Consider the following 26,912-nt stretch of genomic DNA (forward strand, 5'->3'; position numbering starts at 1 on the left):
CGAATACGCAGGGTTACTTCACAATATTTTGATGATACGCACAAGTTTTATTTTTGTAGCGTATCTGTAATGTTCGTTGCGTATTTGATACGCTTGGATTATATTTTACTGTGTATTTCTGCATTTCTGATGCGTATTTCACGCAGATACGCAGCTTATCTGGAGCTCTGGGTCACTTTGATGTATAAATATATATTGTCATTAAATTCACTGTTGCAGTTGTAGTAGCATATCTATATAATTATGCAAAACAATATGTTAAGCGCCCCCAAATACTTGCATTTATCCGTTCTATACTGATTTCTGAAAAAGCGTGTTTGTTTACAAACAAGAGAAAAGTCCAGTCATGTGATATGCAAATTAGCCTTTGGCAGTGGTGTTATGCTGAGTCACCACTGCGCAGGAGTGTGTATAAAACCTTCTCAAAACCTAAGATCACCTTCATGCAGGGACCTACTTTTTACAAACTTGAAGTTGAACGCCATGACGAAAGTATCATTCATTCAATTGTCTTCAAAAGTATAACTGAGTCAACAGAGTATTAATTCTGCCCATATGAACTCACAGTAAGTACAATCTCATTAAAATATAGAGATTAGATTGGGCTAATATACCAAAAATGTTTTGGTTCTCAGCCACTGCCCGCATCATCATAAATTTCGCTTGTTTCCTTTTTATTTAAATTTTTTTATCATCCTCAAATATTCAATGTCCAATGGTAGTGAAATACTGTATTCCAGTATTTTACTCATCAAGTAATACATTTATGTAGAGAGGCCCTTTCCTGTACACAACTGTTTATTTGGTTAAACAACTGTTCATTTGGTTACATACTAGTTTGAACGCCCCCCCCCCCCCCCCCCCCACACCCCCCCCCACACCCCCCAAAAAAAGACACCGCCCACCCGCACTATATTTTCAAAAACCATTGCCTGAGAACCAATTCTTTTATTTTTTCAAGCCTTAAGTATGGCTAAATGCAGCTTTAAGCAGTATTCCTGCATTGTTTGATAGGAATTACTTAGAAGTTGACGGATGACAAATGGAATAAGGCTCTATACCGAAACATCGCCTTTATAGTAATTAAAGAAGTTATACATTAATTGTGTCTACTTTGTTAATATTCCTGCAATACCACAGAAGGGGAACCAGAAATGGGCCTCACATGTATGCAGAACTGAATTTGGGTCTATAGAGAGAAGGGCATATGTTTAACCCATTTGGCTTTCCCTGCATTAACTCTGAACATTCATCTAGTTCACTGTTTAGTTAAAAATACCCGTGTAATATGCTATGGACAGACTTAGTGCATCCATTTGATTAATAATTCATTTCAGACTTAGTTCATCCATCTGAATATTAATTCATTTCTCACTTAGTGAATCCATTTGATTAATAATTAATTTCAAACTTAGTCCATTCATTTGATTAATAATTCATTTCAGACTTAGTTCATCCATTTGATTATTAACTCATTTCAGACTTAGTTATTTCATTAATAATTCATTTCTAACTAAATTTCAGACTTAGTTCATTCATTTGATAAATAACTCATTTCAAAACCACTTTGCAATCTGTTCATGCCTCCAAGGCACTTGATATGTTAAATATGGTAGATCAGTTCAAAACATGGTCCTTCGGTACACGCCAGCAAAGCACCTGCAGTTCTTAACACTGCAGTTGTTAACTTTGGTGAAAGTTTGTGAATGTGAACTCACTCTAAACAAAAGAAATGGCATAATCATAATCATAATATGATATTAAATAAAGCTATTATCATTTTTAATACATTTGACATAACATATGTATCAGTCATTACAGCATGATGTCAAAAATTATAGCTGGTACAAAAATGTCTTGAAAAATAATCAGCATGAGAAATATCAAACTCTAGATATCACTGGACATTTAATATGTAAATATCATAAATTAACATAATGAATGAGTAAGGCATAGAATTATAAGCTCAAATCTGCATCATGTTTGACTAATGGACGGATTACATATACCTTGCAGACAAATACATATGTATGAATATAGATTTTATTTCACATGATCAGTGTCCATGGTAACAGTGTTATCATATATAAATATAAACATTGATAAAAAGTTTAATATATATCATGCTATATGATATCAAAAACATATTTATAATTTTGTATAAATATCATAAATTTAATCAACATGATTAGCTCTCCTTTTGTTTAACCAAGTAAGATTATTAATAAAAGGGTGCTAATTAAATTGATTAATGTAACAAACCTACCCACATCAGATACATACTTCAGTCTAACACAGAACTAGTGAGTGAGGATAGTTTTATGCCAATTTTAGCAATATTTCAGCAATACCACGGCGGGGAACACCAGAAATGGGCTCCACACATTGTACCCATGACTGGGGAATCGAACCTGGGCCTTTGGCGTGGAGTAAGATAACTTGAACCACTAGGCTACCCCTCCGCCCTTAAGACAGAACTAGGAATGAAACAATTGCAAAATATTTGTGATAACCTCCAGCAAAGGTAGTGGTACTGTGAATAACGTGTGTCCTTAGCATAAGATGGATGTACTGAATAATAATAATAGCTTATCACAATCATTTAAGGCCATATTTCATGCTGTACAGACCCCCATCTTGTATAAGCTTTCTTTCTATAAACTTCAAATTACCCCTTGACCATCAATAACACTATGCCTCTTCATTCAGAGGCTGAAGCCAAACATATTTGTAGCAGCTTATTCATGTGAGAAAATGGACATAATAATATCACATTTGCAAACTGCAATGTATACATACCAACAACTATGCATTGATTAAGATAAAAAAAAGCTGGAGGGTTGTGGACAGGCACCTGTTACAAATCACAAGGGTTCTGATTTTCATTCAATGTATTGCAACCTGAGTTGGGTCCAGTGATCGGAACACGAAACACTCTCCCACTGTCAAAACAAACACAGAGTTTGTAGATGATAAGATTTGTGTCAATCTGGTACCCTGGGGACAGTCTTGGCAAACTCTGGTTCAGATAGATGTTGCTCCCAAACTCAAAGTGAATTGAGCCATCCTGTTAAAAACAACAACCATAATTTTAATAAAATGCCTAATAACCACCAACAATATCTAGCCTACGACAAATTTATTTCTTACATGGCATTGGTGTTAACATATATCTGTTTTGTTAATTTTGTAGTCTTAACATATCTATTCTATATGCCAGATTAACTATAGTAGTATGAAAGAATCTGGTGGTCTTTAACTTCTTTTGAGCTGTAGACATTCTATCGCAACAGCTTATTGTGGAGGAAGGGCCAAGGTGATACAGGTTGTACACATTGACAATTTTTCTGAAACTTGCAACCATGGGCATTATGCTGAGTGTGTGAGTTTTGAATTTAATGATGCTTTGAACTGAGTTTTAATTATCTCACAGCATGGGATGAAGCCTGAAGTGATGCAGGTCTTTGTCAAATCCTCATGCACCGGTATGATGCTGACAAGTCTAGAAACATCATTGTGGCAAATTTTGGATTCAAAGCCACGATTATAAGTTTCTGACACACATAACAGACACAACTCTGCACAGACAAATGTGGCGCCATAGCCAACTGGGTCACTCATTCCTCTGGGACAGGGATCTCGGGAACCTTTGTTTGTTCTCGGTGTTTTGTGGGTTGCTGAAGACCTATTCTACCCGGGTCTTCACGGGTTCAGGTCGAGTGGGTACTGAGTAGGATCCGGGTACCCACAGGACAACCTGGACCAGAGGTTAGTCACTTGATATTTTGTTTAATAACAAAAATATCATGATAGCACCTTGGTTTTCTAATGTTCGCATTGTCTTGTACATGTTCGAGCAAGTTGAGTAAAGATAAAACTTCAGTATATGCATGATCCGATCGTTTTATAAAACCCTTCCCAAACCAACATTTTGTAACAACTCGTGAGACCCACAGCGGGTAGTAGGGGGTCGGGTACCTGGGTCCTAGCTCTAGTCTGGATTCAATGCCACAATCAAAAGTTTCTGAAACACCTAAGGGATACAACTCTGCACAGCAAAATGTGGCACCGTAGCCACCAATGCCTCTGCAAAGTGCAGACAGGTCGAGGATCATAAATCTGGGAAGCTGATTCTTGACAGTTTAGGTTTACAACACAGCCACCTTAGACCACCTGTGTGCTTATTTTACTGGACATTTTACAGAACTGAAATACTTGGATCATTCATCTCTTATAAGCAGGATACTAGCTATCCAACATCCAACAAGGAGGCATCAATGCTGTACTCACTGAAGCGTTTAGGTTGACAGAGTTCGAGGGTTCGACAAAGACACTCTTGCCACTCTCCACCTGCACTCCCTCGGATCCAACCACCTTGATCTGTTTCTGGGACTCAAACACAATGTCCTGGTAGCCTTCTCGACTTCTCAGCTGCAAAACACACAAAACACATGTACTTCAACCAGTGGGTTCAATGTAGACAAGGCCATGAATTCAGCCAAGACAAGAGTGAGAGAATGAATGTTGTTTAGCGCCACAATATTTATCTTTTTCACAGCTTCTTGTCATTAAGGGCTTGCTCAAGACAAATCAGTGTCTGAAATCCTGAGCAACCATCCACTCTATCATGGTGCACTGACACACAATCATACTAGCCGCACTTAGCAATATTCCAGATGTATGACGGTGGCATGTAAAGAATGGAGTCTAGACCAGACAATCCAGTGATTGACACCATGAGCATCGATCTATGCAATTGGGATACGATGACATACATCAACAAGAGTCATCCGAAGATGACATATCCCCCCGACGTGGCATGTCGGTAAACTGTGTACCTTCAAATGTATTTAGATTGGCAAGGAAATCTTTTACCTTGATGCCAAAACTAGAAATATAATGAAGGTTATTAAATATTGGTTCATGTAGCTCACTTTCTGATGATCTCATGAAACTGTAATAAAAATAACTTCACAGATTCGCATATGATCAGCTCTGTAGTAGCCTCATGACACAAAGGCATAAAGAGAATGTACTAGGTTATGTAGCTCACATCATATATAGTATATGATATCGGTAAATAGTACACCTTAGAATTATATGTCAGGGGCTACAAATTAAAAAGATTAAAATCTATAAATAACAAACTGCACTACTAGTGAACATGATTGATATGTGCATAAAGTTTGGTGAATCTCTGTCGCATGGTTTAGAAGATATGCTCCAGACGAGGACATTACCCTAAGTTCATCAATTTTCAATTTAAATTGAAAAAAGAAAAAAAAAGAAAAAATCTGTTAATAGCAAAGGATCACTTCATAACCTGCTTGATAGGCGTAATTTTTTTTGAGAAGCTAAGTTGTATGGTTCGGGAGATATGGTCCGGACAAGAGCACTACCCTCAAATTTCCTAAGTTCATCATACATTTACATTTACATGTATTTCCATGGAAACGACAAAAATATAAAATTCTAAAAATCTCTAAATAGCAAAAGTCACTTCCACTGAGCCTGATTGTTAAGCGTACCAAGTTTTGGGAAGCTAGGTTGTACGGTTTAGGAAATATGCTCCGGACAAGAGCACTACCCTCAAATTTCCTGAGTTCATCATATTTCAATGGAAACGACAAAAATAACGTTTTGGGAAGCTAGGTTGTACGGTTTAGGACATATGCTCCGGACAAACAATGATTACAGACGGACAGACAGACAGACGGACGTACTGATGGCTATATCCCCCCGTCATTATATGTCGGGGGGATAACAAAGTCAGGACACACAATCAACCAAGTGAAAAAACGTGACCACCAGTCCCCATGTTAGTCTACTCCTACAACAAGCATGGGGTGTTTGGGAACTATTCTAATCCAGATACTTGTAGCAGCTGAGGTGAGGTTTAACGTCACATTCCAAGATGCAGTTTAACATGGTTATGCCACTCAGACATATTATACTGACTCCAATGCGACCAGCTCGTTTTATCTCCTTAAGCTATGTGTAGCCAGGGCAACAGCAATTACTATCTTCACCATTAGAAATTGGCAATAGTCATGTAGTCCTTGCCAAACTGCCCAATAGTTAAGGTATCATAAGGACTGTAGAAATGTACTATTTTTTAAGGTTTTGCTTCATGTTATCATTATAAGGCCTTGTGGACAAAAAATGTTATTTCTACAAGGATCTTTCAACGTCTTTTTGTATGATGCAGACAGGGATCGAACGACTGACCTACCACTCTCCAAGCAGGTGCTTTTAATGATTTTAATGGCACTCAGCAGCAATGAGTAAATGAGTGTTATCTGCCTTTGTGCAAACTTGAGTGAGTGAGTGAGTTGGGTTTAACGCCACTTTTAACAGTATTCCAGTTATATCATGGCATGCCAGCTTAATGTGGGAGGAAAGCTCGAAGTGATGCAGGTCTTAGACGTTTACCACTTAACCCACAAGGATGGGTATGGTGCTGACAAACCTAGAAACATAATCGCGCTGAACCAGGATTCGAACCCACAATCATAGGTTTCTGGTGTGCCCAAGGGACGCAACTCTGCACAGCGAATTGCAGCGCCTTAGACGACTGGGTCACTCATGCCCCCTGTGCAAACTTGAACATGTCAGGCTTGGTCATTCGCAAAGTTTCAGGATTGGACTGTTGCTAGAATTTGTTTGTTTGTTGTTTAACACCGCATTCAGCAATATTCCAGCTATATGAAGGTAGTCTGTAAATAATCGAGTTTGGACCAGATAATCCAGTGACTGACATCATGAGCATCGATCCATGCAATTGGGACATGATGACATGCATCAACCAAGTCAGTGAGCTTGACAACACGATCCTGTTGGTCGCCTCTTATGACAAGCAAAGTCACCTCTTACAATGTCTACGACAAGCATGGGTTGCTGAAGACCACATGCTAGAAAAAATAACTGTATCAAAAGAAATTGAACTACAGGTATGGCAAACTACAGATGAGATGTATTGTTCATCAATAGAATCAACCCAAAGCAAAGTTTTTAAACATGTTTGATACAAATCAAAATTGATAAGAATTCTAGTCAGCCCTTAAATCAATCACAGAGTCGTGAGAACATGAATTACCATGAGGGTCCAGACCAGAAGAGCATCTTGTTATCGTTTGTTTGTTGTTTAATGCCACTCAGCAGTTTTCCAGCTATGTGAGTCTTGGACCAGAAAATACAATGATTGATAGGAGCAACATGCCATGCCATATCCATGACACACAGTTAACCAAGACACTGAACCTGATCCATTAAGTCGCCTTGTGCGACCAGCATGTTTCTGACGATCAAATCTTTCCTTGACTCCCTAGGGGTTAGATTTCTAAGAAGGGGTATTCACTTATCAACTATACATGCATCACTCAAAAACAATCATGCTTCATGTCTTAGCTAACAAGCACAGTAAAGTGTAAGTAATGAGATGTACCTGTCAACATTGTTAATATAGTGCATTCCATCATGCAGCATGGGTAAACAACTACTGCCTCCTTGTTGGTCACTACGGACTGGTTGACAACACCATGCATGGACACTCATGGTACCTTCCCCACTTGGACTGTGAGGGCATGGAGATTCTTGGCATGTTTCAGCGGAACTTCCATTCCTTCATATCCTGTCTGCAGCAAATTGACACTGGAGTTTTTTCCCTTGACTATGAAGTAATCACTTGATATTCTGGTCAGGCCTTTTTTCAGCTTCACTGTAAATGTAACAAGATATAATCACCTTTCACAATGTTCAGTTTTCTGTTCAATTACTTTTGTTTGTTTGTTGTTTAACGCCGCACTCAGCAATATCCCAGCTATGTGACAGCTGTCTATAAGTAATTGAATATGGACCAGACAATCCAGTGACTGACATCCTGAGCATCGATCTACGCAATTGGGATACAATGACATGCATCAACCAAGTCAGGACACACAATCAACCAAGTGAAAAAAACATGACCACCAATCCCCATGTTAGTCTACTACAACAACAAGCATAGGGTGTTGGGGAACTTATCCGGAATCCACATATTTGTAGCAGTTGACATGCATCAACATGCATCAACCAAGTCAGCAAGCCAGACTACCTGATCCCTTTAGTCATCTCTTACAACTTAGCATAGTTGCCTGTTACGGCAAGCATGGGTTGTTGAAGACCTATTCTCTACCCGATCTTCACAGGTCCTGTTCAATTTCCTTCAATCTCATTCCCATCAGATATTTTCCTCCAATACCAAACCCGTGGCCTTGTTTGAAGATCGGAGGACACCTCCATATGAGCAACTATCCACATCATCAGCACAGTACCAATCCAACAACACTCATAAGACCATAGTTCCCATTCATGCCTTAATTAGTTCACGAGCCGTAGTTATAAAGATTATAAGAACAGCCTTACCCACGGAATTCTAGAAAGGGACATTGTCGCATTGTCTTTACAAAACAAACCGTCAACTGACAAATATAACCAAAGCCTGACAGTGAGGCACTGAGACATTCAAAACATTTATGATAGGTCATTGTAATAATTGGCAGGGTACAGTCCGACAAGTAACAAGACCTTTTACAGTATTCCAGTGATATCATGATGGGGGACACCAGAAAGGGACATTACATATTGTACCAATGTGGGGAATTCAACATAGGCTTTAAGAATGACGTGTAAACGCCTTAACCTCTAGTCTATGCCACCACCCCATATCAATGATCATGGCAATCTGCAAAAGCAGCGTTTTCACAGTGAAAACTAAGAATCAATAACACACTCACAGACTGATCCACGCATGTTCTCAGCACCAATCAGCATCTGAAAGGGGAGACCGATTAAGTATAGCCTCATCATCACAATTGCAGGCACAATGACAATGCTAAAGTCACTGACTTTCTACAATAAACATGATAAACTGCCCAAACCTAAAATATTGATTAGGCTGAGATCTACAATTTATGTATGTTCTGATGTATTTGCATAATTTAATACCAGCAGTTGAGCAAGCACTTGTCATGTCTAAGGCTGGTATTTTGCAGTCATATTCAAACTGTTTCTGTAATCAAGGTGATAAACATGATAGTCTTAGTATGCTTAACAGAGTAGGAATAATATCTACATGATCTATGTTTACCTGATCTAATAAGAATATTCTTAAAATAATATGAAATCTCCCTCTAATCCACAGTTAATGCACATCTTGGGGCTAATGCTTCATGGATAGAAATACAACATACCTTTGTTCTAGTGCACAAAGGGCATTGTTAAGGAAGTGTCAGTGTCCCCTTTCGAATTTGAATGTGCTAACAAGAAGAATACTTTTCAAAGAAAATAATTTCAAATTTTGTTCATTGAGTTTGATCATATATTCCTCATTTTATGTCCAATATATTTCATAGCTTCATATAAAAATAATGTGTGCCCACTACATGCTTAATGGGGGACTTATCGTAACCGTGTTATTGGTACCTTAATACAAGGAGTTTCAAACCCAGTGCTTACTGTGCTATTTTTAGAAACGATGTATAGATCCTTTTCAAATCGACCCCCCAGCCGTGCATTGGACATTTTGATGACTCGGACTTCAGATTCTTCCAAGAATCGCAGCATATTGTTGTCAGAAACAAATTCCATTGGCTTCATCCCAATATGATAAATCCTGAACTTGTATACCAGCCATGCTGTGACCTACAAATCAAAATACGAAATACAAACAACATGAACAAGAGAACAAAGTTGTGGATAAATATATGAACCTTTTTGTTATGGAAACTCAAAATATAAATTTCTTATAATTTCCCAATCTATCAAAAGGCACCAGTTCCCCACTAGACCTATCAATGTACCAAATTTGGTGAGGAAACACTGTACGGTTTTCAAGATCTGCTCTGGTAATCAGTGGTAATGAGCACTACTGCCATTTTCAGTCTAAGTCAAAGTTGTTGCCATGGAAAGTCGAAAAATATTTTTTTCCAAAATCCCAAATCATAAAAAAGAAGACCTATCTATGTGCCAAGTTTAATGAAGAAGTATTACATGGTTATCAAGATCTGCTCTGGAAATGAGCACTACTGCCATTTTCAGTCTAAGTCAAAGTTGTTGCTATGGAAACTAAAAAAATAGATCTTTCAAAAATCCCAAACTGTTAAAATGAACCGTTTACCAATTGACCTGTCTATACATGTGCCAAGTTTTGTGAAGAAATATTGTACGTTTGTCAAGATCTGCTCCGGAACGAGCACTATCGCCTTTTCCAGTCTAAGTCAAGTTGTTGCCATGGTTTTCAAGATCTGCTACGGTAAATGACATCTTGCACGAATGTATGGTATACATTTTAATACCCCCGCCCTTGCAAAACATCTATCACTCATCAGGGGATAACAATAATTTCTAAAGAACCTGTGTTCAAGATAGTCTATGAGCAATCTTGTACCTTACTTGGAATCCACATTCACAATATGATACAACAGTTCTCAATTATTTGGTAACACATGGTGTTGAATGACTCTCAAATGTCACAAGGATTCCAGGATCCAAAAGCTTACAAAATGTTAAAACTGGTAGCTGTTTTGATTTGTTTGTTTTATTACCGCATTCAGCAATATTCCATCTATATGACGGTGGCCTGCAAAGAATCGAATCTGGACCAGACAATCCAGTTATTGATATTGAGCAATGACCCAGGCCGTCCTGTACGATTACACACAATCAACCAAGACGTCGACCTTGACGACTCAATCCATTTATTCGCCTCTTATGATCAGGATAGGTTGCCTATTTTAACCTCACTAATGTCTCACTTGGGGGCTGTTTTGAAGAGTTTGCCAGTTCCATGATCATTTGTTTACAAACCTACAGTTTTCATTTTCAATCTAGAAAACTTTTCAAAGTTTGCAGGATAAGGAAGATATTGTAACACAGTCACTTTTAGGGTTCAAAACAATTATGACCTGCAGCCAATCAGAGATGAGGAAATGAGCTAAATCCTACAGTGCACAGTGGTAGACAACCTGATGTGACCATAATCCCCAGGCTTATAGTCAATAACATATGTCTCACCCTCCCCTTTTTTGATACATTACTTCAAGTTGTTAGTATAAATGTTTTTACAAATCCGAAAGACAATAGCAAATCATAACCTAATGGAAAGATATCCAGTGAATGACCTCATGAATATTGATCTACATGGGATACATGCATCAACCAAGCCAGCGAGCCTGACCACCCCCATTCCTTTAGTTAGTTGTGTCTTATGAGAAACATGGGTTGCTGAAGACCAATGCTAACCATATCTAACCAAGATCTTCACAGGCCTATTTCTCTAATGAGTTACATGGAATATGGTTTAGTGACTGAACGACCAAACCATTTCTAATATATTTCTTATATTTGCCTTACCAAGGCATTGAGCAAGGCAAGGAACACAAGGAAACCAACAAAGCAGTACAGGAAGTAGCGCTTTCTTCCTCTTATTCCAGTCTTGTGTAGGTATTCCTCATTGATGTTGATGTAGCCAGCTCGGAAGTTGCTATTGTGCTCCTTATTCACTCTTCTTTTCATATGCGACTTTTCCCTCATGGACAGTGTGTTGGTGCTTCCAACTCCTGGCTGGGATTGGCTTGACTGCACTTGCTGTCAATAAATGAACAATGATTACAATGTTGCATTGGCATCAGTTTGTGAATGACCACTGATGACCAATATGAAGGGAAGGCTAAATGTGAGATGGGGAGTACTGCAACATACGCAGCAGATTTTTATTTGTATTTCAAATAGCACCTCCTGAGTAGTGAATCCTGCTGGGGAACCTTGCAGGTACCAGAAGTATGGTAAGTCCCCACAGTCCCTAGTATGGTGGCCACAATTTGGTTGCTGGTGATCTATAGCCCGTTTTTATTATGTAATGTTGAATTTTAGGTTATTCTTTTACTTGTTCTCAACTAGTTTTAAACGTAAACTGTGATAATCTAGTTATTATTATGTCCATCACTGACAGATTTTTAGTAGTATAATTTTATGGATCATTAATGTTCTTGTCACGATATGGTTGAAATATTGCCGATGTTACTTTAAATATTGACTCACTCACTCTTGAGTAGTGGAGGAATGACCTCATGTTGCCAGATTGACAACAACAATTTGTCAACAGCTAAGCTTTGTTATTGAGTTAATCCAATTTAATTGAATTAGCATGTTGATTAGCAAACACTTAACTACAGGGGCATATATTTGGTGCTCACTTGCCTTGTGATCAGCACCTTATTGTATAGGTTATCCTATATGCACAGCCACTTCTTTCCCATGAAACTTGATATGCAGATTTACCTCAAATTGGTGAGAAAAAGGTGAGATAGCTAATCCCTACCTTAACTCACAATTAACCCTGAGGATCGTAAAGGGTCACTTGATCACAAAGGGGTGTTAATCGGAAAAGGGGTTCCTGACCCTAATGATCATAAAAGGGTGCTTGATCGTAAAGGGTGAGTGAGTATGGTTTTTAGGTGTGAAACAATACAGCAAGGACCATGATACCCTACATATTGCAATACACATACATGTAATCACCATGTTCACGTCAAATCGCGTAGAAACTTTTGAAACATAAATATTTTAGAGGTGGTTTATGAATCATCAAGCTTTGAATTGTTTCATTATCATTCTAGAAATTGGTGAGCAAATAAGAAAACGCAACAACATTATAGATGAAAACTTCTGGTTTATTAATTTTCGATGTATTTACGTTTGATGTAGATTCTTACATTTTGCAAGAAACCAGAAGTTGTATCCATAAAATTGTATGTGTTCTTATGGTCATCACTGTACCATGTGTACTACAGTTAAAGAAAACCAGCTAAATAATTTACTTTAGCAAGTGTATCGTCTTATATCTATACAGAACAAAACATATCGTTTCTCGTATCGTGGCATGAAAACTCGTGATGAACCGCTATATTGTTTCACACCTAATGGTTTTAAGTCGCTTCTAGCAATATTCCAGCAATATCATGACACCAGAAATGGCCTTCACACATTGTACCAACGTGGGGAAGCGAACCATGGGTCTTTGGCGTGACAAACAAACGCTTAAACCACTAGGCTACCCAAGGGCATCCAAGGGAGTGGAGAGAATAGTTGGTAACCTACATACTACTAACCCAAAGGATCAAAGTGGCACGCAAGATCAGGGAGATTCATAGCTGCTGCAAATTAGCCCTAAACAGTTGTGCCTGGTAAACCGAAGCCTCGCCAAGTGAGGACACATATTCATAATTTTAGGCTATATCGTAATCAGTACTTTGCTGTTCACCTGTTCGCCCATCTACTCATAAATAACATATGCTACATGACGCACGCACGCATGGCTTATAAATTCGAAACCTTTAAAAAGAAATAATTAGGTCTTATTTCAAGAAACACTGAGTTTCTGATTTTATCTTAGAAGTATTAGAAATACAATCTGGATTAGATTTCACTTGAAATTGCTCATGTGTCAAACAGGGTTGTCCATTTCACAAACACAATACACCAACTAGTACTAGTTATCAGGAGATCACATAGCAGGAAACAAAATGACAAAAAATCATCGCACTTCATGTAGAACAATAGTTTTCGAAGTTGATTTACCTCTCCTAACTCATCGGCAGCCATTTTGAGAGTTGGGGTTGTACAAAAAGTCACCAGAACATTTCAACGGATACGGATTGAGAATACCTCGTACACTTTTTAAGGCAGTGCTCGTTCACACTGATTTTTTTCTGATTGCAATAGACTATAAGGGTTAGCAAACAATGACATGGAGATTAGTTGTGCAGAAACATGGAGTAAGAATTGTCTTCACGTGAACAATTCTGAAAAATGCATTGAAGCAGCTGTAAAATTCTCTATTGCTGCCTCTGAACGGATAATTTGGACAACCCGATACCTATTCTGATATTGTCTTACAACAAGCATATGACATGAACGCTATCTATGTCTGCTTTATTTTCCAGGTACCTGTGATTATAAACAAACTCTTATAGTCTCTAAAAATATATAATTTTGATAGCAACTACATTTTAATTGAAAATGAACCCCAGTGAGATGGGACTTGAAGAACCTGTAGAAAATCTAGACTTGCTTCATCGAGGACGAAAGTATTGCAGTAAGGCCTTGGCGAAAGTGAAACTACTATGGTTCAGGGACTGTAAGACAGCCAACTATGAATACAAAATAACAAAATAGGCAACTGTGCTGTAGTCTCTCTTTCTATACCGCATAACACATAAAACAACCAGCCCCTTCCATTCCACGTCCTAAGGGAGTTAGACAATAAGGCCTTTCACAGACATTTTGTTATTGCTGTATTTAGGTAGAGTGTTTTTCGGTAGAATGAAATAAAATCATATTAAATAAAAATACAAATACCGTATTACACTCTGTATATTTATTATATTACTATAATATATTTTTCTGTATTTATTGACAATTAAGTAATTACCTTAAAATATCCATCACTTTGGTTTGTTTTTTTATCACTGAACGTGTTGACAAATTCGACGGGAAGAATAAAATACCGTTCAAGAATATTTCTGATATTTGGTGTAGGTATAATAAGAAATAAAAGGAACGTGCAAAACAAAGCGTTCAAGATCTAAGGTGTGAAATCTGGGTCCAATGGACAACATTTAAAATGCCAGATCGTTTTTCGGGTCTGCGGAGCTTCCAATGACCGTTTCCTGTTTCCTTATTCGAGAAGCTTACATGCACTGTTTTAGTGCCCGACAGACCACAGCCTTCGATTTGTGTAATGCCTACTTGTAAGGGATAGCAAACAGACTTAAACATGATATCGATTATGCGTTTCAATAAGTGGGGACCCGGGGTAGAATGTGTCCTCAACACCCAATTGCTGGTCGTAAGAGGCCACCGGATTGGGCAACCCGTGAAGATCCGGATTAGAATTGATCTTCATCAATCCATGCTTGTCGTAAGAATCGACTGACGGGATCAGCTGATCAGGCTTGCTGACTTGGTTGATGCATGTCATCGTATCCCAATTCCGTAAATCGGTGCTCAAGATGTCAATCACTGGATTGTTTGGTCCAGGCTTGATTATTTACAGACCCCGTCATATAGGTGGGACATTACTGAGTGCGGCGGTAAACAACAAACAGACAATCATTAAGAGATATGCAGATAACTTCAAATCTTAAATATAGAAAAGGGAGGTAACTTTGTTTGTCCTCTTGGAACACTAAGCGACACCAGACCCTCGCCAGAGAGTGATCTATAGTGAAGAACAATTAGGCCAAAGACGTATATGATATATGTCTTTGGTTAAGACCTAGCAACAGATGATGTATCTGTCTCTTAAAATGTATTTTGTATGGATAGCAACGATAACGATATCCATGAACATAAAAAAGTACAAATGTAGTCAGTGTTCTCACTGGCTTTTGAAACTGCCAGTCATTGGGGACTGGCAACTCTAAAAATTACCACTCCCCCCTAACTTTTGCCAGTACATACTTTCAACAAATAAAAATATTATTAAAAATTATTAGGTACTTTATTTGCCGGTCCACAGGGACTGGCAGTCATATGAATTACCGGTCCAAGCCTAATTGTATCGGTAAAAAACTGGTAATTACCGGTAAACGGGAACGCTGGAAGCCAGTATTTAAAGCGCCCTTAACCAAGGTCGCTGCTAAATATAACCACTCGCAGTCACCTGACATTCGAATCTTACCCGGATTGTAACCAAAACTCAATGGTGATGTTTATTGCTTAGAAAATGGACATGTCTTGAAAAGGGCACTTTGCAATTTTTGGCATTACTGTAAGTGATATTCATCATCGGCGGAATGGCTTGTTTTCACTTTATAAGTATTAGCATCCTATTTCAAGTGGCAAGGACAAAAGCGATGACATCGTACTACACTGCAACGGTTTTACTATCCGGCATCCACTGGTCAGAATTAATAGTAAAAGCTTCTATAAATATGTAGCTCTACTTTTCGCATCTATGCTGTGGTCAGCATAACCCCTTTAAAACGATATACAGAGCTCCAGATAAGCTGCGTATCTGCGTAAAATACGCATCAGAAATGCAGAAATACGCAGTAAAATCAAATCAAAGTGTATCAAATACGCAACGAACATTACAGATACGCTACAAAATAAAACTTGTGCGTATCATCAAAATATTGTGAAGTAACCCTGCGTATTCGATTAGCAAATCAGCAACTTATTTTGAAATTATAAACGGGCATTCCGTCAACCTTGCCAACGTCCACGATGACAGTTACATCATGATCATTTGCCATCACAGTTTCTTGTGGAAGTATCGTGGTATTTTGAGTCCTATAAAGCTCTCGAACCCACACGAAACTAGTTTGCAGGGCCTAGATGAATAGTGTTTTTAAATATTTAACTTAAATACCCACATGTGTAAAAACTAGTGCGTAACAGAAATTTGAATACCCAGATAGAATTACTTATACCCAATGATTTTAAAATGCATGGGTAAAATACCCACAACACCAAAAGCTTATCTGGAGCTCTGTGATATAGTCATCTATATATTAAATATCGTTGTGAGGACAAGGCCCACACAGCCCTACTATAAGGTTATAGCTGAATACATTGTTTTCATCTATACTTAGCGCATTATAAGCGACACCAATGTGACTTCCCATGTGTAACAGGGGACTCCTTGGATCATATGGCGTAACAATAACTCTACACACTCCTTGTCTTGCAAAAAAGCAACAAATTACGCAACTATCACTTGCGAGTCGAAGCCACAATATCAGGGTACGAAACTCCCAAAAACTTCAGCCAGACCACAGGACTGGCTAGCTGAAATACTTGCCAGCCCTGACCAAAACCTGCCTGCCCACTATAATCATATGTTTCTCGGGATAAGCTAACGGGGATTCTTTTTGGTTACATTTTATCATTCATCTTTACATGTGAATTAATGATTATCATCGGGAAATATTTAGAATATTGTCACATATGAAATATAACCCGACCGTCGGGCAGGGGGATTTGAAAATCTGGCAGCCCGAGTTGAAATCAACCCGTCTCGGACGGTCGGACAGGCAGGTATTTCGAACACTGACAATATACATAAAACGTTTTCAGCCATATTGAAACAGTGTGAAATGACAGATCTAGTAGAGTATGGTGGCACTCTTTAAGATCACAGCGGTCTGTAAACTTGTTTGTTTGTTTGTTGATTAACGCAATCTCTCCTGCAGAAACATGTATTAAAAAAATGGTCAGGCTGGCTGACTTGGTTCACGCATGTCATCGTATCCCAATTACGTGGATCGATGCTCACGCCAATCACTGGATTGTCCGGTCCAGATTCGATTATTTACAGACCACCGTCATATAGCTTGAATGTTGCTGAGTGCGGCGTTAAAAACAACAAACAAACAAACAAATCATACAAAGAGGGTTATTTGTTTCCTGGAAGACAGTTCTTGTGTCACAGTTCAGAGACTTAAAAGTGAAAGTACACTCACTTTCCAGATGGCCCGACAACAATCACTAATACCAGTCTCAGTTGGGGGCTGATCTAATCACGTGTCCCGTATAAACATTAGTTAGTTAATATCTCGTCACAGCAAGTGAATATTTGTCCAATTTTCCCATCCAAGCAGACCGTGCCGGCTGTCGTCTGCGTCGCACGTGCGTGTGATTACACGCGAGGAAGGCCGACGCTCGTACAATCTCGCGTGATTTCTTTCATTAAATGTTGTTCCAAAGATATGAGGTTTTACTCAGTCGCCTCCATAACATCTCCCAAGGGGCTTGTTGGTAGATATACAAATTAGCTCATTGGACAAATAATGTTACTACTTTTCACGTATTCAAGATAGAACTCTTTCAGATAAGGGCATCGTTTTCCTTTCTGTTTCGCATAACCCTAAGACTTGGGGTCATACTGACAGTTCCACAAATGAAAGGTGAGTGAGTTGTGTTTAACGCCGCATTTAACAGTATTCCAGTTATATCACGGCGTGTCAGCTTAATGTGGGAGGAAAGCCCGGAGTGATGCAGGTCTTAGACGTTTACCACTTCGGTGAAACCCATGAGCACGGGTATGGTGCTGACAAACCTGGAAACATAATTGGGGCGAACCGACCGGGATTCGAACCCACAATCATAGGTTTCTGGCGTGCCCAAGGGACGCAACTCTGCACAGCAAATCGCGGCGCCTTAGACGACTGGGCCACCCGTGCCCCCAATAAATGAAAGGAACATGTAATACAACACGTTTTTTCGAATTCCTGAAGACAACGATGTATTCTTACAAAACTGTCTGTAGGAGGCTTGTCTCTTTTCCAAACGTGTATTATATAAACCTGTCCTATTGACTTTTAGTGACTCACCCCTGATTCATTCTGACACCACCCCCACCCCACTATAATAAATGGCCGGTCACTTAAGGGGTATTCAGTTCAATACTCTAGGGTTCCTTTAATTACTGAGCTATTTTTTTTTTATCAAACCTCTTAAATAACTGTATTTCGGGGATAAAACGTTACTCTGGTAAGATGCCTGTCTTGTTTTGTTTGTTTGTTTGTTGTTTAACGCCACACTCAGCAACATTCCAGCTATATGACGGCGGTCTGCAAATAACCGAGTCTGGACCAGATCAACTAGTGATTGATATTATGAGGAACGATCCACGAACGTATACGATGACACACAATCAGCCAAGTCGGCGAGCCTGACCACTTGATCCATCAAGAGTTCTAACCCAGAACCCCATATCAGAGGCATGTATGGAACCATCTCAATTAATTTCGCTCGACGATGTCCAATTACTTCCCACAAACAAATTGATCGTATACATGCCACCGGGCGGTAAACGTCGTTATTTGTATATACATACAGATGTCACTGCCACGGCAACTGTATACAATATACATGTTCATCACAGAAGACTCTTTTATGGCATACAGTTGAAATAAATGCAACATGAAATGTTATTTATAAATTGCAATGATAGACACAGATATATACATGTAAGAGTATATACATGTATCTTCATTGTCTAAATGCTAGGATGCACGAGGTTTCAAATTTGCAGGGGTGTGTTTTTTGTTTTGTTTCTTATTGTTATTTAATTCAACATATATTCCGGCATATAACTAACTGAGGTTGGACCAGAAAATCCAGTGATTAATGATATAAGCAACGATGACAAGCTATCAACCAAGTCACCGAGTCTGACCACCCGATCTATTATGCCGGTAATCGTCTTTTGACTTTCTAAGTAATCAACAAGGATCACACCCTTTGCATCCCAGAATACAGTGGCCATAACGTTCTTCACTGATCTGGAAGACTTGAATATCTTTGGTGCCGGAGAAGTGGAATGGTGCCATTCCATGAATTGTCGATTTGGCTTGGGATTATGATGGTAGACCCATGTTTCATCGCCCGTTACTAATCGTTTTTTGAATTTGAAGAAATCCTCCTCACTTAGCTCTACATTTTCTCTAGCAATGTCATTTCTTTTTTTCTTAAGATCAGAATTTAAAAACTTAGGCACCAACGAGCAGATATATTATTCATCTGTTAAAGTTCATGAATTATAGTTTCAACGGATTCATGGCTTAGACCTGTGTCTTCCTCAAGTTCAGCAATGGCAATAATGGAATAGCTAGGGCACTTATCCCCAGACACTTTCGACATGCGGTCATGAAATTCTTGGGGAGTACTTTTCTCTGATGTAATGTCATTTCTTTTTTTCTTAAGATCAGAATTTAAAAACTTAGGCACCAACGAGCAGATATATTATTCATCTGTTAAAGTTCATGAATTATAGTTTCAACGGATTCATGGCTTAGACCTGTGTCTTCCTCAAGTTCAGCAATGGCAATATTGGAATAGCTAGGGCACTTTTCCCCAGACACTTTCGACATGCGGTCATGAAATTCTTGGGGAGTACTTTTCTCTGATGTAAAAAACTTGATGACTGATCGGTACTCGTTCTTTTCCATGTCTGTGTCCATTGGGACCCCTGTCGCGTTGAACTGGCTGTCACGTAGATCTATATACAAACGGCTTCAACAGACCAAATTCACTTGCAATGAACTACTAACAATGTACTACATTGACAAGTTCACTTTGTTATGGCCCATATAAGAAAATTGGCAAGTCTTAGAACTGTTTGACCAGCCCTCGTACACATAATTGTTTATTATTACCCGTCGTACTGATTTTACTAAGCTCGTGTAAGAATTCATGTATTACTCTCGGTATCGTTCTGGAAATACAACAATACTAACTTTCGTTTCTGAAAATCAGTATGACACACACACTTGTATAATAATCCCTATATATGTTGGACCTCAATGACAAAATGGCTCTTTGTCCTGTCTATACTGGAATGCACACTTCCAAACTAAGCATGGATTATACAAAACATTTCCATTCTGGTTGATTATGGACTATAAATCACTTTTGTCTGGCCCAGAACAGACCTCTCTGATAAAACTGGAACATTACTCACTGAACGTAACTCACCAACTCGCTATCCTGTTTGTTTGTTGTTTAACGCCGCACTCAGCAATATCCCAGTTATATGACGGCGATGATTAAATAATCGAGTCTGGAATAGTCAATCCAGTGATTGAAAGCTGGAGAATACGTATATCTAATTATGTATTTGAATTCTCCTGACCATGTGTATATAAAGGGACCTAAGGTATTGACACAAGAGAATATTTATTCGGCCTAACAACGACATGAAGATTTACAACTGAACGACACTTTTTGTTTTGTTTTGTATCTGTTCCTTTTGTAATGGCGGTAGAGACCATGTGTATATAAAAGGACCTAAGATATTGACAGTCAGACTCAAACATGCTTGTTTTGTTATGTTTTCTTGATCATTATGCCAAAATACAGAGGGCGAAATTAAAAAAAAAGATTAAAAAATTACAGCATTACTATTTAACATTTTAACAAAACTAACAAAACAGATATGTATGAAGGATACAGCGACAGAACCTTTCCATGGTCGTCAGAAATCTCCGCCTAAAGCAGAGGCTCTTGTACGATTCCGACCATATCATAAGCATGAATCACTTTATGAATCACTGCCAAGTCGTGGTGACATATTTTCATAATTTCAACAAAACATAGACACAAGTCTGTAAGGCAATGATTATTAGTGTAAATAGTAAATTTCTAGATTATATAACTAATACGAACAAGTTATTCCAATGAAAGACAGGCGTCCTTTGACTTTGTCTTGCCTATTAGGATAGAATTACTACACATCCATCGTCATATCACTCAGTACAGGCTTGAGGCAAGGCTAAAAAACCTGTACTGTAAAACAACAGTTTAAATTTTATGATATGTTCGTCCGGAAACAACATAAATTGGTTTGCGTTATTACCACTTCAAGATACAAAGCAGCCCCCCACCCCGAGTTGTACAACAAAGAAGCAACACGGAAACAAAATGTTAAACCGATTATACCTCCGCGAGCACTGTCTAATTCATAATAGAAATTATTCATCATATTTGACACTCTTCTCCTTTTCATTTCCCACCATACAGAAATTCGACCCCAGATGAAAATACATCTGGCTAATTAAGCACTCGAGGAAAGCCTGTATTGTCAAAAAGAATTATCATCTTACAAAGAAAGATGGCCGACTAACACCACTGAAGCGTGACAGTCCAGATCGTCTATGGCCGCTAGGGGTCACGTGTCTGTCAAGCGGGATTTCGTCCACCTACGAGATTTGATCTATCATGGTCGATTAATGAGAGACTGCCTTCATTATTATGTGGTTCAGTCTGGAGCAGTTTTATACAATGATGGTAAAGTATTGTTTTGGCACCAAGGGGGTTAGTTATAGTTTGACCCCAGGGGATAGTCTTTGTTACGAACAAGGATCAGGAATATCGAATACGGTCACGAATCGATGTATGAATCAACGCAAGTAGTGCTTTTCACTTCTAATGAATTCAAAAGCATAGCGAAAACGTATTTATTTTTAATCGAAGTTCACTCAAGTGACTACCTGATAAAAGAAAGGTAAAGTATATATAACGTCATCAAATCCTTTGTATACATTCAGTTTCCATTCAAGTAATCATTTATATCAAGAATGATAAAACTCCATGTACGTTTCACCTTGGTGGTGTTTGATGTAGATGTTTTATTTTTGAAACAAAGATAACGATGTTTATATTTATTTTATGTATACTCCTATATAAACTGATGTGAGGAGGCACAACACGAGGCCCTTCCTGTCTATGCATATATCGCATTTAGTGCATATTTAGAGTATAAACAGTTATCATATTGTCTGCATATGCGTTCATTGTGCAGCCTCGGTTGGAATAAAAAGTAAGTCGTAGTAATTTTGATCATATGTTATTTTTATAAAAGATATTCCCTCTTTAGTATTATTACTTTCATGTCTGCAATTATATTTACTCCCAAATAAGGGTAGTGTGTACTCTGCCCCATGGGGAGTTTTGTGCAATACAATTCTTGATTATTTTCATTTTTCATCGAATTTTAAAGATCTCTTTCCATAGGTACTGTTTGATATAGTGCTCTCTATTTCAGTCATTCTTTAGTTGTAAATTGTTCATTTCCATTAAGTGAGTGAGTTGGGTTTAACGCCGCTTTTAACAGTATTCCAGTTATCTCACGGCGTGTCAGCTTAATGTGGGAGGAAAGTCCGAAGTGATGCAGGTCTTAGACGTTTACCACTTCGGTGACTCCCACGAGCACGGGTATGGTGCTGACAAACCTAGAAACTAAATCGGGGCGAACCCACAAACATAGGTTTCTGGCGTGCCCAAGGGACGCAACTTACTAAGTTATAATATGTGCAACTGTGTATAGGAGAAGACGACAACGAGTTTTGCACTTGTGCCCAACCCCATTGTCTTTTTAGTCAATAGAATATGTTTAAACTAAAGTGAAGAATTTAACATGTGTTTAATCAGAGACCAAACTATCTTATTATATCTGGCTTTACTAGTTAATATACCACACAAATTATAAAGATAAACCAATAATTAATAAGTTACATCAGAGACCATAAAAATGGTTTCTGGCTTCATCTGCATGAGTTCAGGTCGTATTTATTTTGTCCGATATGTACCATGAAGAAATTCTATGTTTTCCTTGCAACGAACCTACGAGGCGTAAGCTGATCTCCAAGGGATGTATGTTTACATGACACCTATCTTCATTATCAGCGATATTCTAGAAGTCTAACGTCAGGGTTTATATTCTTCACAGCTGTATTTAAGATCCAAGATGATGTGAAACTGTTTGACACGTGGTGTTGAGCGAGCCACGAACCATCATTGTATGTGGGACAACACGCTAATATATTCATCATGTCTCAAGAGGCTCACTCGGAGCACATCGCTGTTACACGGAAATTGACGAGGCTGGCCGATTGAATTAGCAGCCTCCCGCAACATATGTTTATGGAAGGCAAGCGGCAAACTTGACCTCGGTCGTGAAGGCATACGCTAATGGATAAAACATTCAGGAGAACGTGCGTTGTGATATTTAAAAGCCGTATCAATTTCGAAGATGCTTTGCAAAGATATTCCCCAAAATAAAATAAAAAATGTCACTTGAAGAAGTCTTTATTTTAATGTTTGTTCAACTCGCTAAATGATTGAGAAAAACATCGAGTAAAAATAAGGAAATGGAAAGCAAAGGAAGCATACACTTTGTTTTTTAATAAACTGTTTTGGTTATTTTAAGAAGTAAACATTGTTTCGAGATCTTGCGTGTGGATAGAGAAGCGGTCCCACTCAAGACGTGGTGTGTGAACGTCTTGTTTGTTGTTTAACTCCACATACAGCAATATTCCAGCTATATGGCGGCGGTCTGTTAATAATCGACTCTGGACCAGACAATCAAGTGATTGACACTTGTGACACAGTGATTAGGTAAATATAAATGCATTTTATTGTACATATTAGCGCAGCCACTAGATACCGGGTACAGAAACAAATAAAACAGATTATACAATATGACAGTGAGGAATAATAAACAATAATGAAATTAATAAAACACAATGTCTGAGTGCAGAGTTATAGGACCGTGGTGGATAACTTAATTATATATGGACATCAGAACAGCTTTTAAAGATATGGGCTGAAAATGATAATCTTACAGTTGTGTAGGGAGGGCCTTATATTAAGCTGAAGTTCGATGGAAGAAAGTATGCCTAATTATAAAACAGTACTTAATATTATTTTCATGTACAGCATATATCATTTATGTCGTACAATGTTATTTCTTCGTTTTTTTATTGTTTATGACAGCAGTCAGCAATATTTTAGTTATATCACGGCGGTAAATATTCGAGTCTGTGACAGGCAAACCCGTGGTTGACCTCATGAGCCAAGTCCAACGCCGTCATGGTACGCAGACAATCAACCAAGTCACATAGCCTAACGACCCGATGCATTAAGTCGCCTTTAACGATCACCTTTGGCCACCAAGGAACAGTTCTATCCCGGGATCCCCGCGGGAGGTAAACTTGAGTGAGTGAGTGAGTTGGGTTTAACGCCGCATTTAACAGTATTCCAGTTATATCGCGGCGTGTCAGCTTAATGTGGGAGGAAAGCCCGAAGTGATGCAGGTCTCAGACGTTTACCACTTGGGTGAAACCCACGAGCACGGGTATGGTGCTGACAAACCTAGAAACATAATCGGGGCGAACCGGGATTCGAACCCACGATGACAGCTTTCTGGTGTGCCCAAGGGACGCAACTCAGCACAGCTAATAGCGGCGCCTCAAACGACTGGGCCACCCGTGCCATCCTCACATATAGACAGACCATTGATGATGAAATTGCACATAGTGAGAACTAACAGATTTATGTACAGCGGTGTTGACATGTCAGTAACATCTGTACAGATTGGTGTGCGTACATCAAGTTGATGTACAGTTTACACCGGATGTGCCCTAAAAGCAGTTTGCAATCTCGTGTTTTGGGCATATTTAGCTCGTTTCCAAAGGTCGAGATCGCGAGAATGCGAGATCGCGAGAATGGCCCTTACACTAGTCCATACATTCATGTTCACGCTTTCATATCTCATATCACCACGAATGTCAAGCCGAGAGCTACACTGTTATTCTCGGAACAAGTACTCTTAATAGAGATGATGCTATATTATATACAGTCAATGCCTTCTTTCAACACGTTCAGACGCCAGTTCAAATCAACCATAATTTATTCATACTCTGTCAATTTGTTGAAAAAGAAATGTTTTGGCGTTTCTGCAGCTCACCTGATAATGTCTGGAATATAATGTCTTACTTTACGTGCGAGCTAGCCTTGCTCCAAGGCTGTAATAGGCCTGCTGTCCAAAGTAATACCACTCAATCTGGGATTCACCATGGATCAGTCCACTAAAATTCGCTATCTTTTCAAATTTTCCTGAAACACACATATACATTTATGGGGCGATCAATCAACAAGGGGTATCCGAATAAGGAATGTCACCTCCCGAAAACAAACATTTAACCTCATTACAAAAAAATATCGTGGTACATTTCCAAAATCTAAACCTCGAGAACTAAATTTCTTTTTGGGGGGTGGGGGTATGGGGAGTGGGGGTCACTTGGGAATGGGCCTGATATGTTAGCGATGAGCATTCTGATACGGTTCAGTGAGAGTTCCGCCTTACGTTGTTGAAAGACATAGTTGAAACCCAATGCAGGTACAATCCAGTCGCCGAAAACAAGAAGGTCGCAATATGGTGCTTATGTCAGCATGGAGCGCGTGTGTTTTCAGATCTGTGGCGGTAGTCGCTCATTTCATAGAACGTATCAAGCTTATGGCTGGAACTTCCCATTGAGTTATAGTTATAAGGGAATCTAAGGGTTTTGGTGTCCATATGATGTCAGGAAGATACACGAGTCCTGAGTTTCTAGTCATTAGAGGCGAGAGTTTTCAAATTTTCTTTACAAATACGGTTATCTCGAAAGGGTGCTTTTAATGTCGAACACGACTATCTCAAACAACACTCCTTTTATATCAATGCCGTTTATATCAAACGTTCCTATTATATGCATGACAATCGTTATCTACAACACGATAGCCCCGATTTGATCTTTTTATTAGCCTGTCATACAGACCCTGAAACAAATATATCTAATACAGTCAATGCAAGTCCATAATGTTTGGCAAGTATAGATTACCGCAGTATCAGTATCTCAAAATGAATAAAGTCTCTGGGCTCCTTTATACTATATTTTATAACTAAAAATTAACAACTGTTTTTTTTCTGTAAAATACGTTCATTTCAGAGACTGTAGCCTTGCTCCGGGTCTGTACTGAAAGATAAGTCCATGGGTGTTGTAGTAATTCTATCCTCCTAATAGGCAAGTCTAGATATGTTGACAGTACATATCCAGTCTCTTATAGGACAACTTGTAATATTTACATAAATTAGAAATTATGATAATAATTATTGCCTTAGAGACTTGTGCAAGTCTAGCTTGTTGCAGGAGAGAGTTGCTCCTGAAACGCCTCTCTCGTTACCTCCAACGTGGCTGTGTCGAAGAAATGGTAATTTTAAATGTACTTACGAAGTGTGCTTTTGTGGTTGTACAAGTGTTGGTATACCCCGAAAACGTCTTCAGTGAATGGTGCATTCAGTCCAAACAGGCTCTGAGATGTAAACAATTATGACTCAGTAGAAGGTATACGAGTTTATGCCAGTTATTATACAATAACAAATACTGTACTGTTTATATACACGAGAGAAAACAGATGGTTTGTTTGCATTTTTACCGACCCTATTATGACGAAATGCTTCCACCAAGCGCTGTTACTGTAACTGGAAATGAGGAATGGTGTGTGTTTTTAGAATGATGCTGATGAAGTTGGGTGATGAGGACGAC

At 38.7% G+C, this 26,912-nt stretch overlaps 1 protein-coding gene across 2 annotated transcripts; it reads right to left on the minus strand.

The window, feature by feature from the left end:
• Positions 1-910: 910 nt before the first annotated feature.
• On the minus strand, positions 911-26,691 carry LOC124143653 (beta-sarcoglycan-like). 2 transcript variants are annotated; one of them, XM_046512678.2, is made up of 7 exons: positions 26,598-26,691; positions 11,392-11,625; positions 9,496-9,681; positions 8,775-8,811; positions 7,560-7,717; positions 4,291-4,431; positions 911-3,067 (listed from the first exon to the last, which is right to left on the minus strand). In XM_046512678.2, exons 1-7 carry the CDS (start codon positions 26,661-26,663, stop codon positions 2,858-2,860), a joined length of 1,032 nt encoding a protein of 343 aa, XP_046368634.2. In that variant the 5' UTR covers positions 26,664-26,691; the 3' UTR covers positions 911-2,857. The 2 variants fall into 2 exon arrangements, with proteins under 2 accessions (XP_046368634.2, XP_046368635.2); XM_046512679.2 differs by lacking the exon at positions 26,598-26,691 and adding an exon at positions 13,618-13,654.
• Positions 26,692-26,912: the final 221 nt, after the last annotated feature.

Source organism: Haliotis rufescens, unplaced genomic scaffold (assembly GCF_023055435.1).
Source record: "Haliotis rufescens isolate VD_foot unplaced genomic scaffold, xgHalRufe1.0.p SCAF_7, whole genome shotgun sequence".
Classification (NCBI taxonomy): Eukaryota; Metazoa; Mollusca; class Gastropoda; order Lepetellida; family Haliotidae; genus Haliotis; species Haliotis rufescens.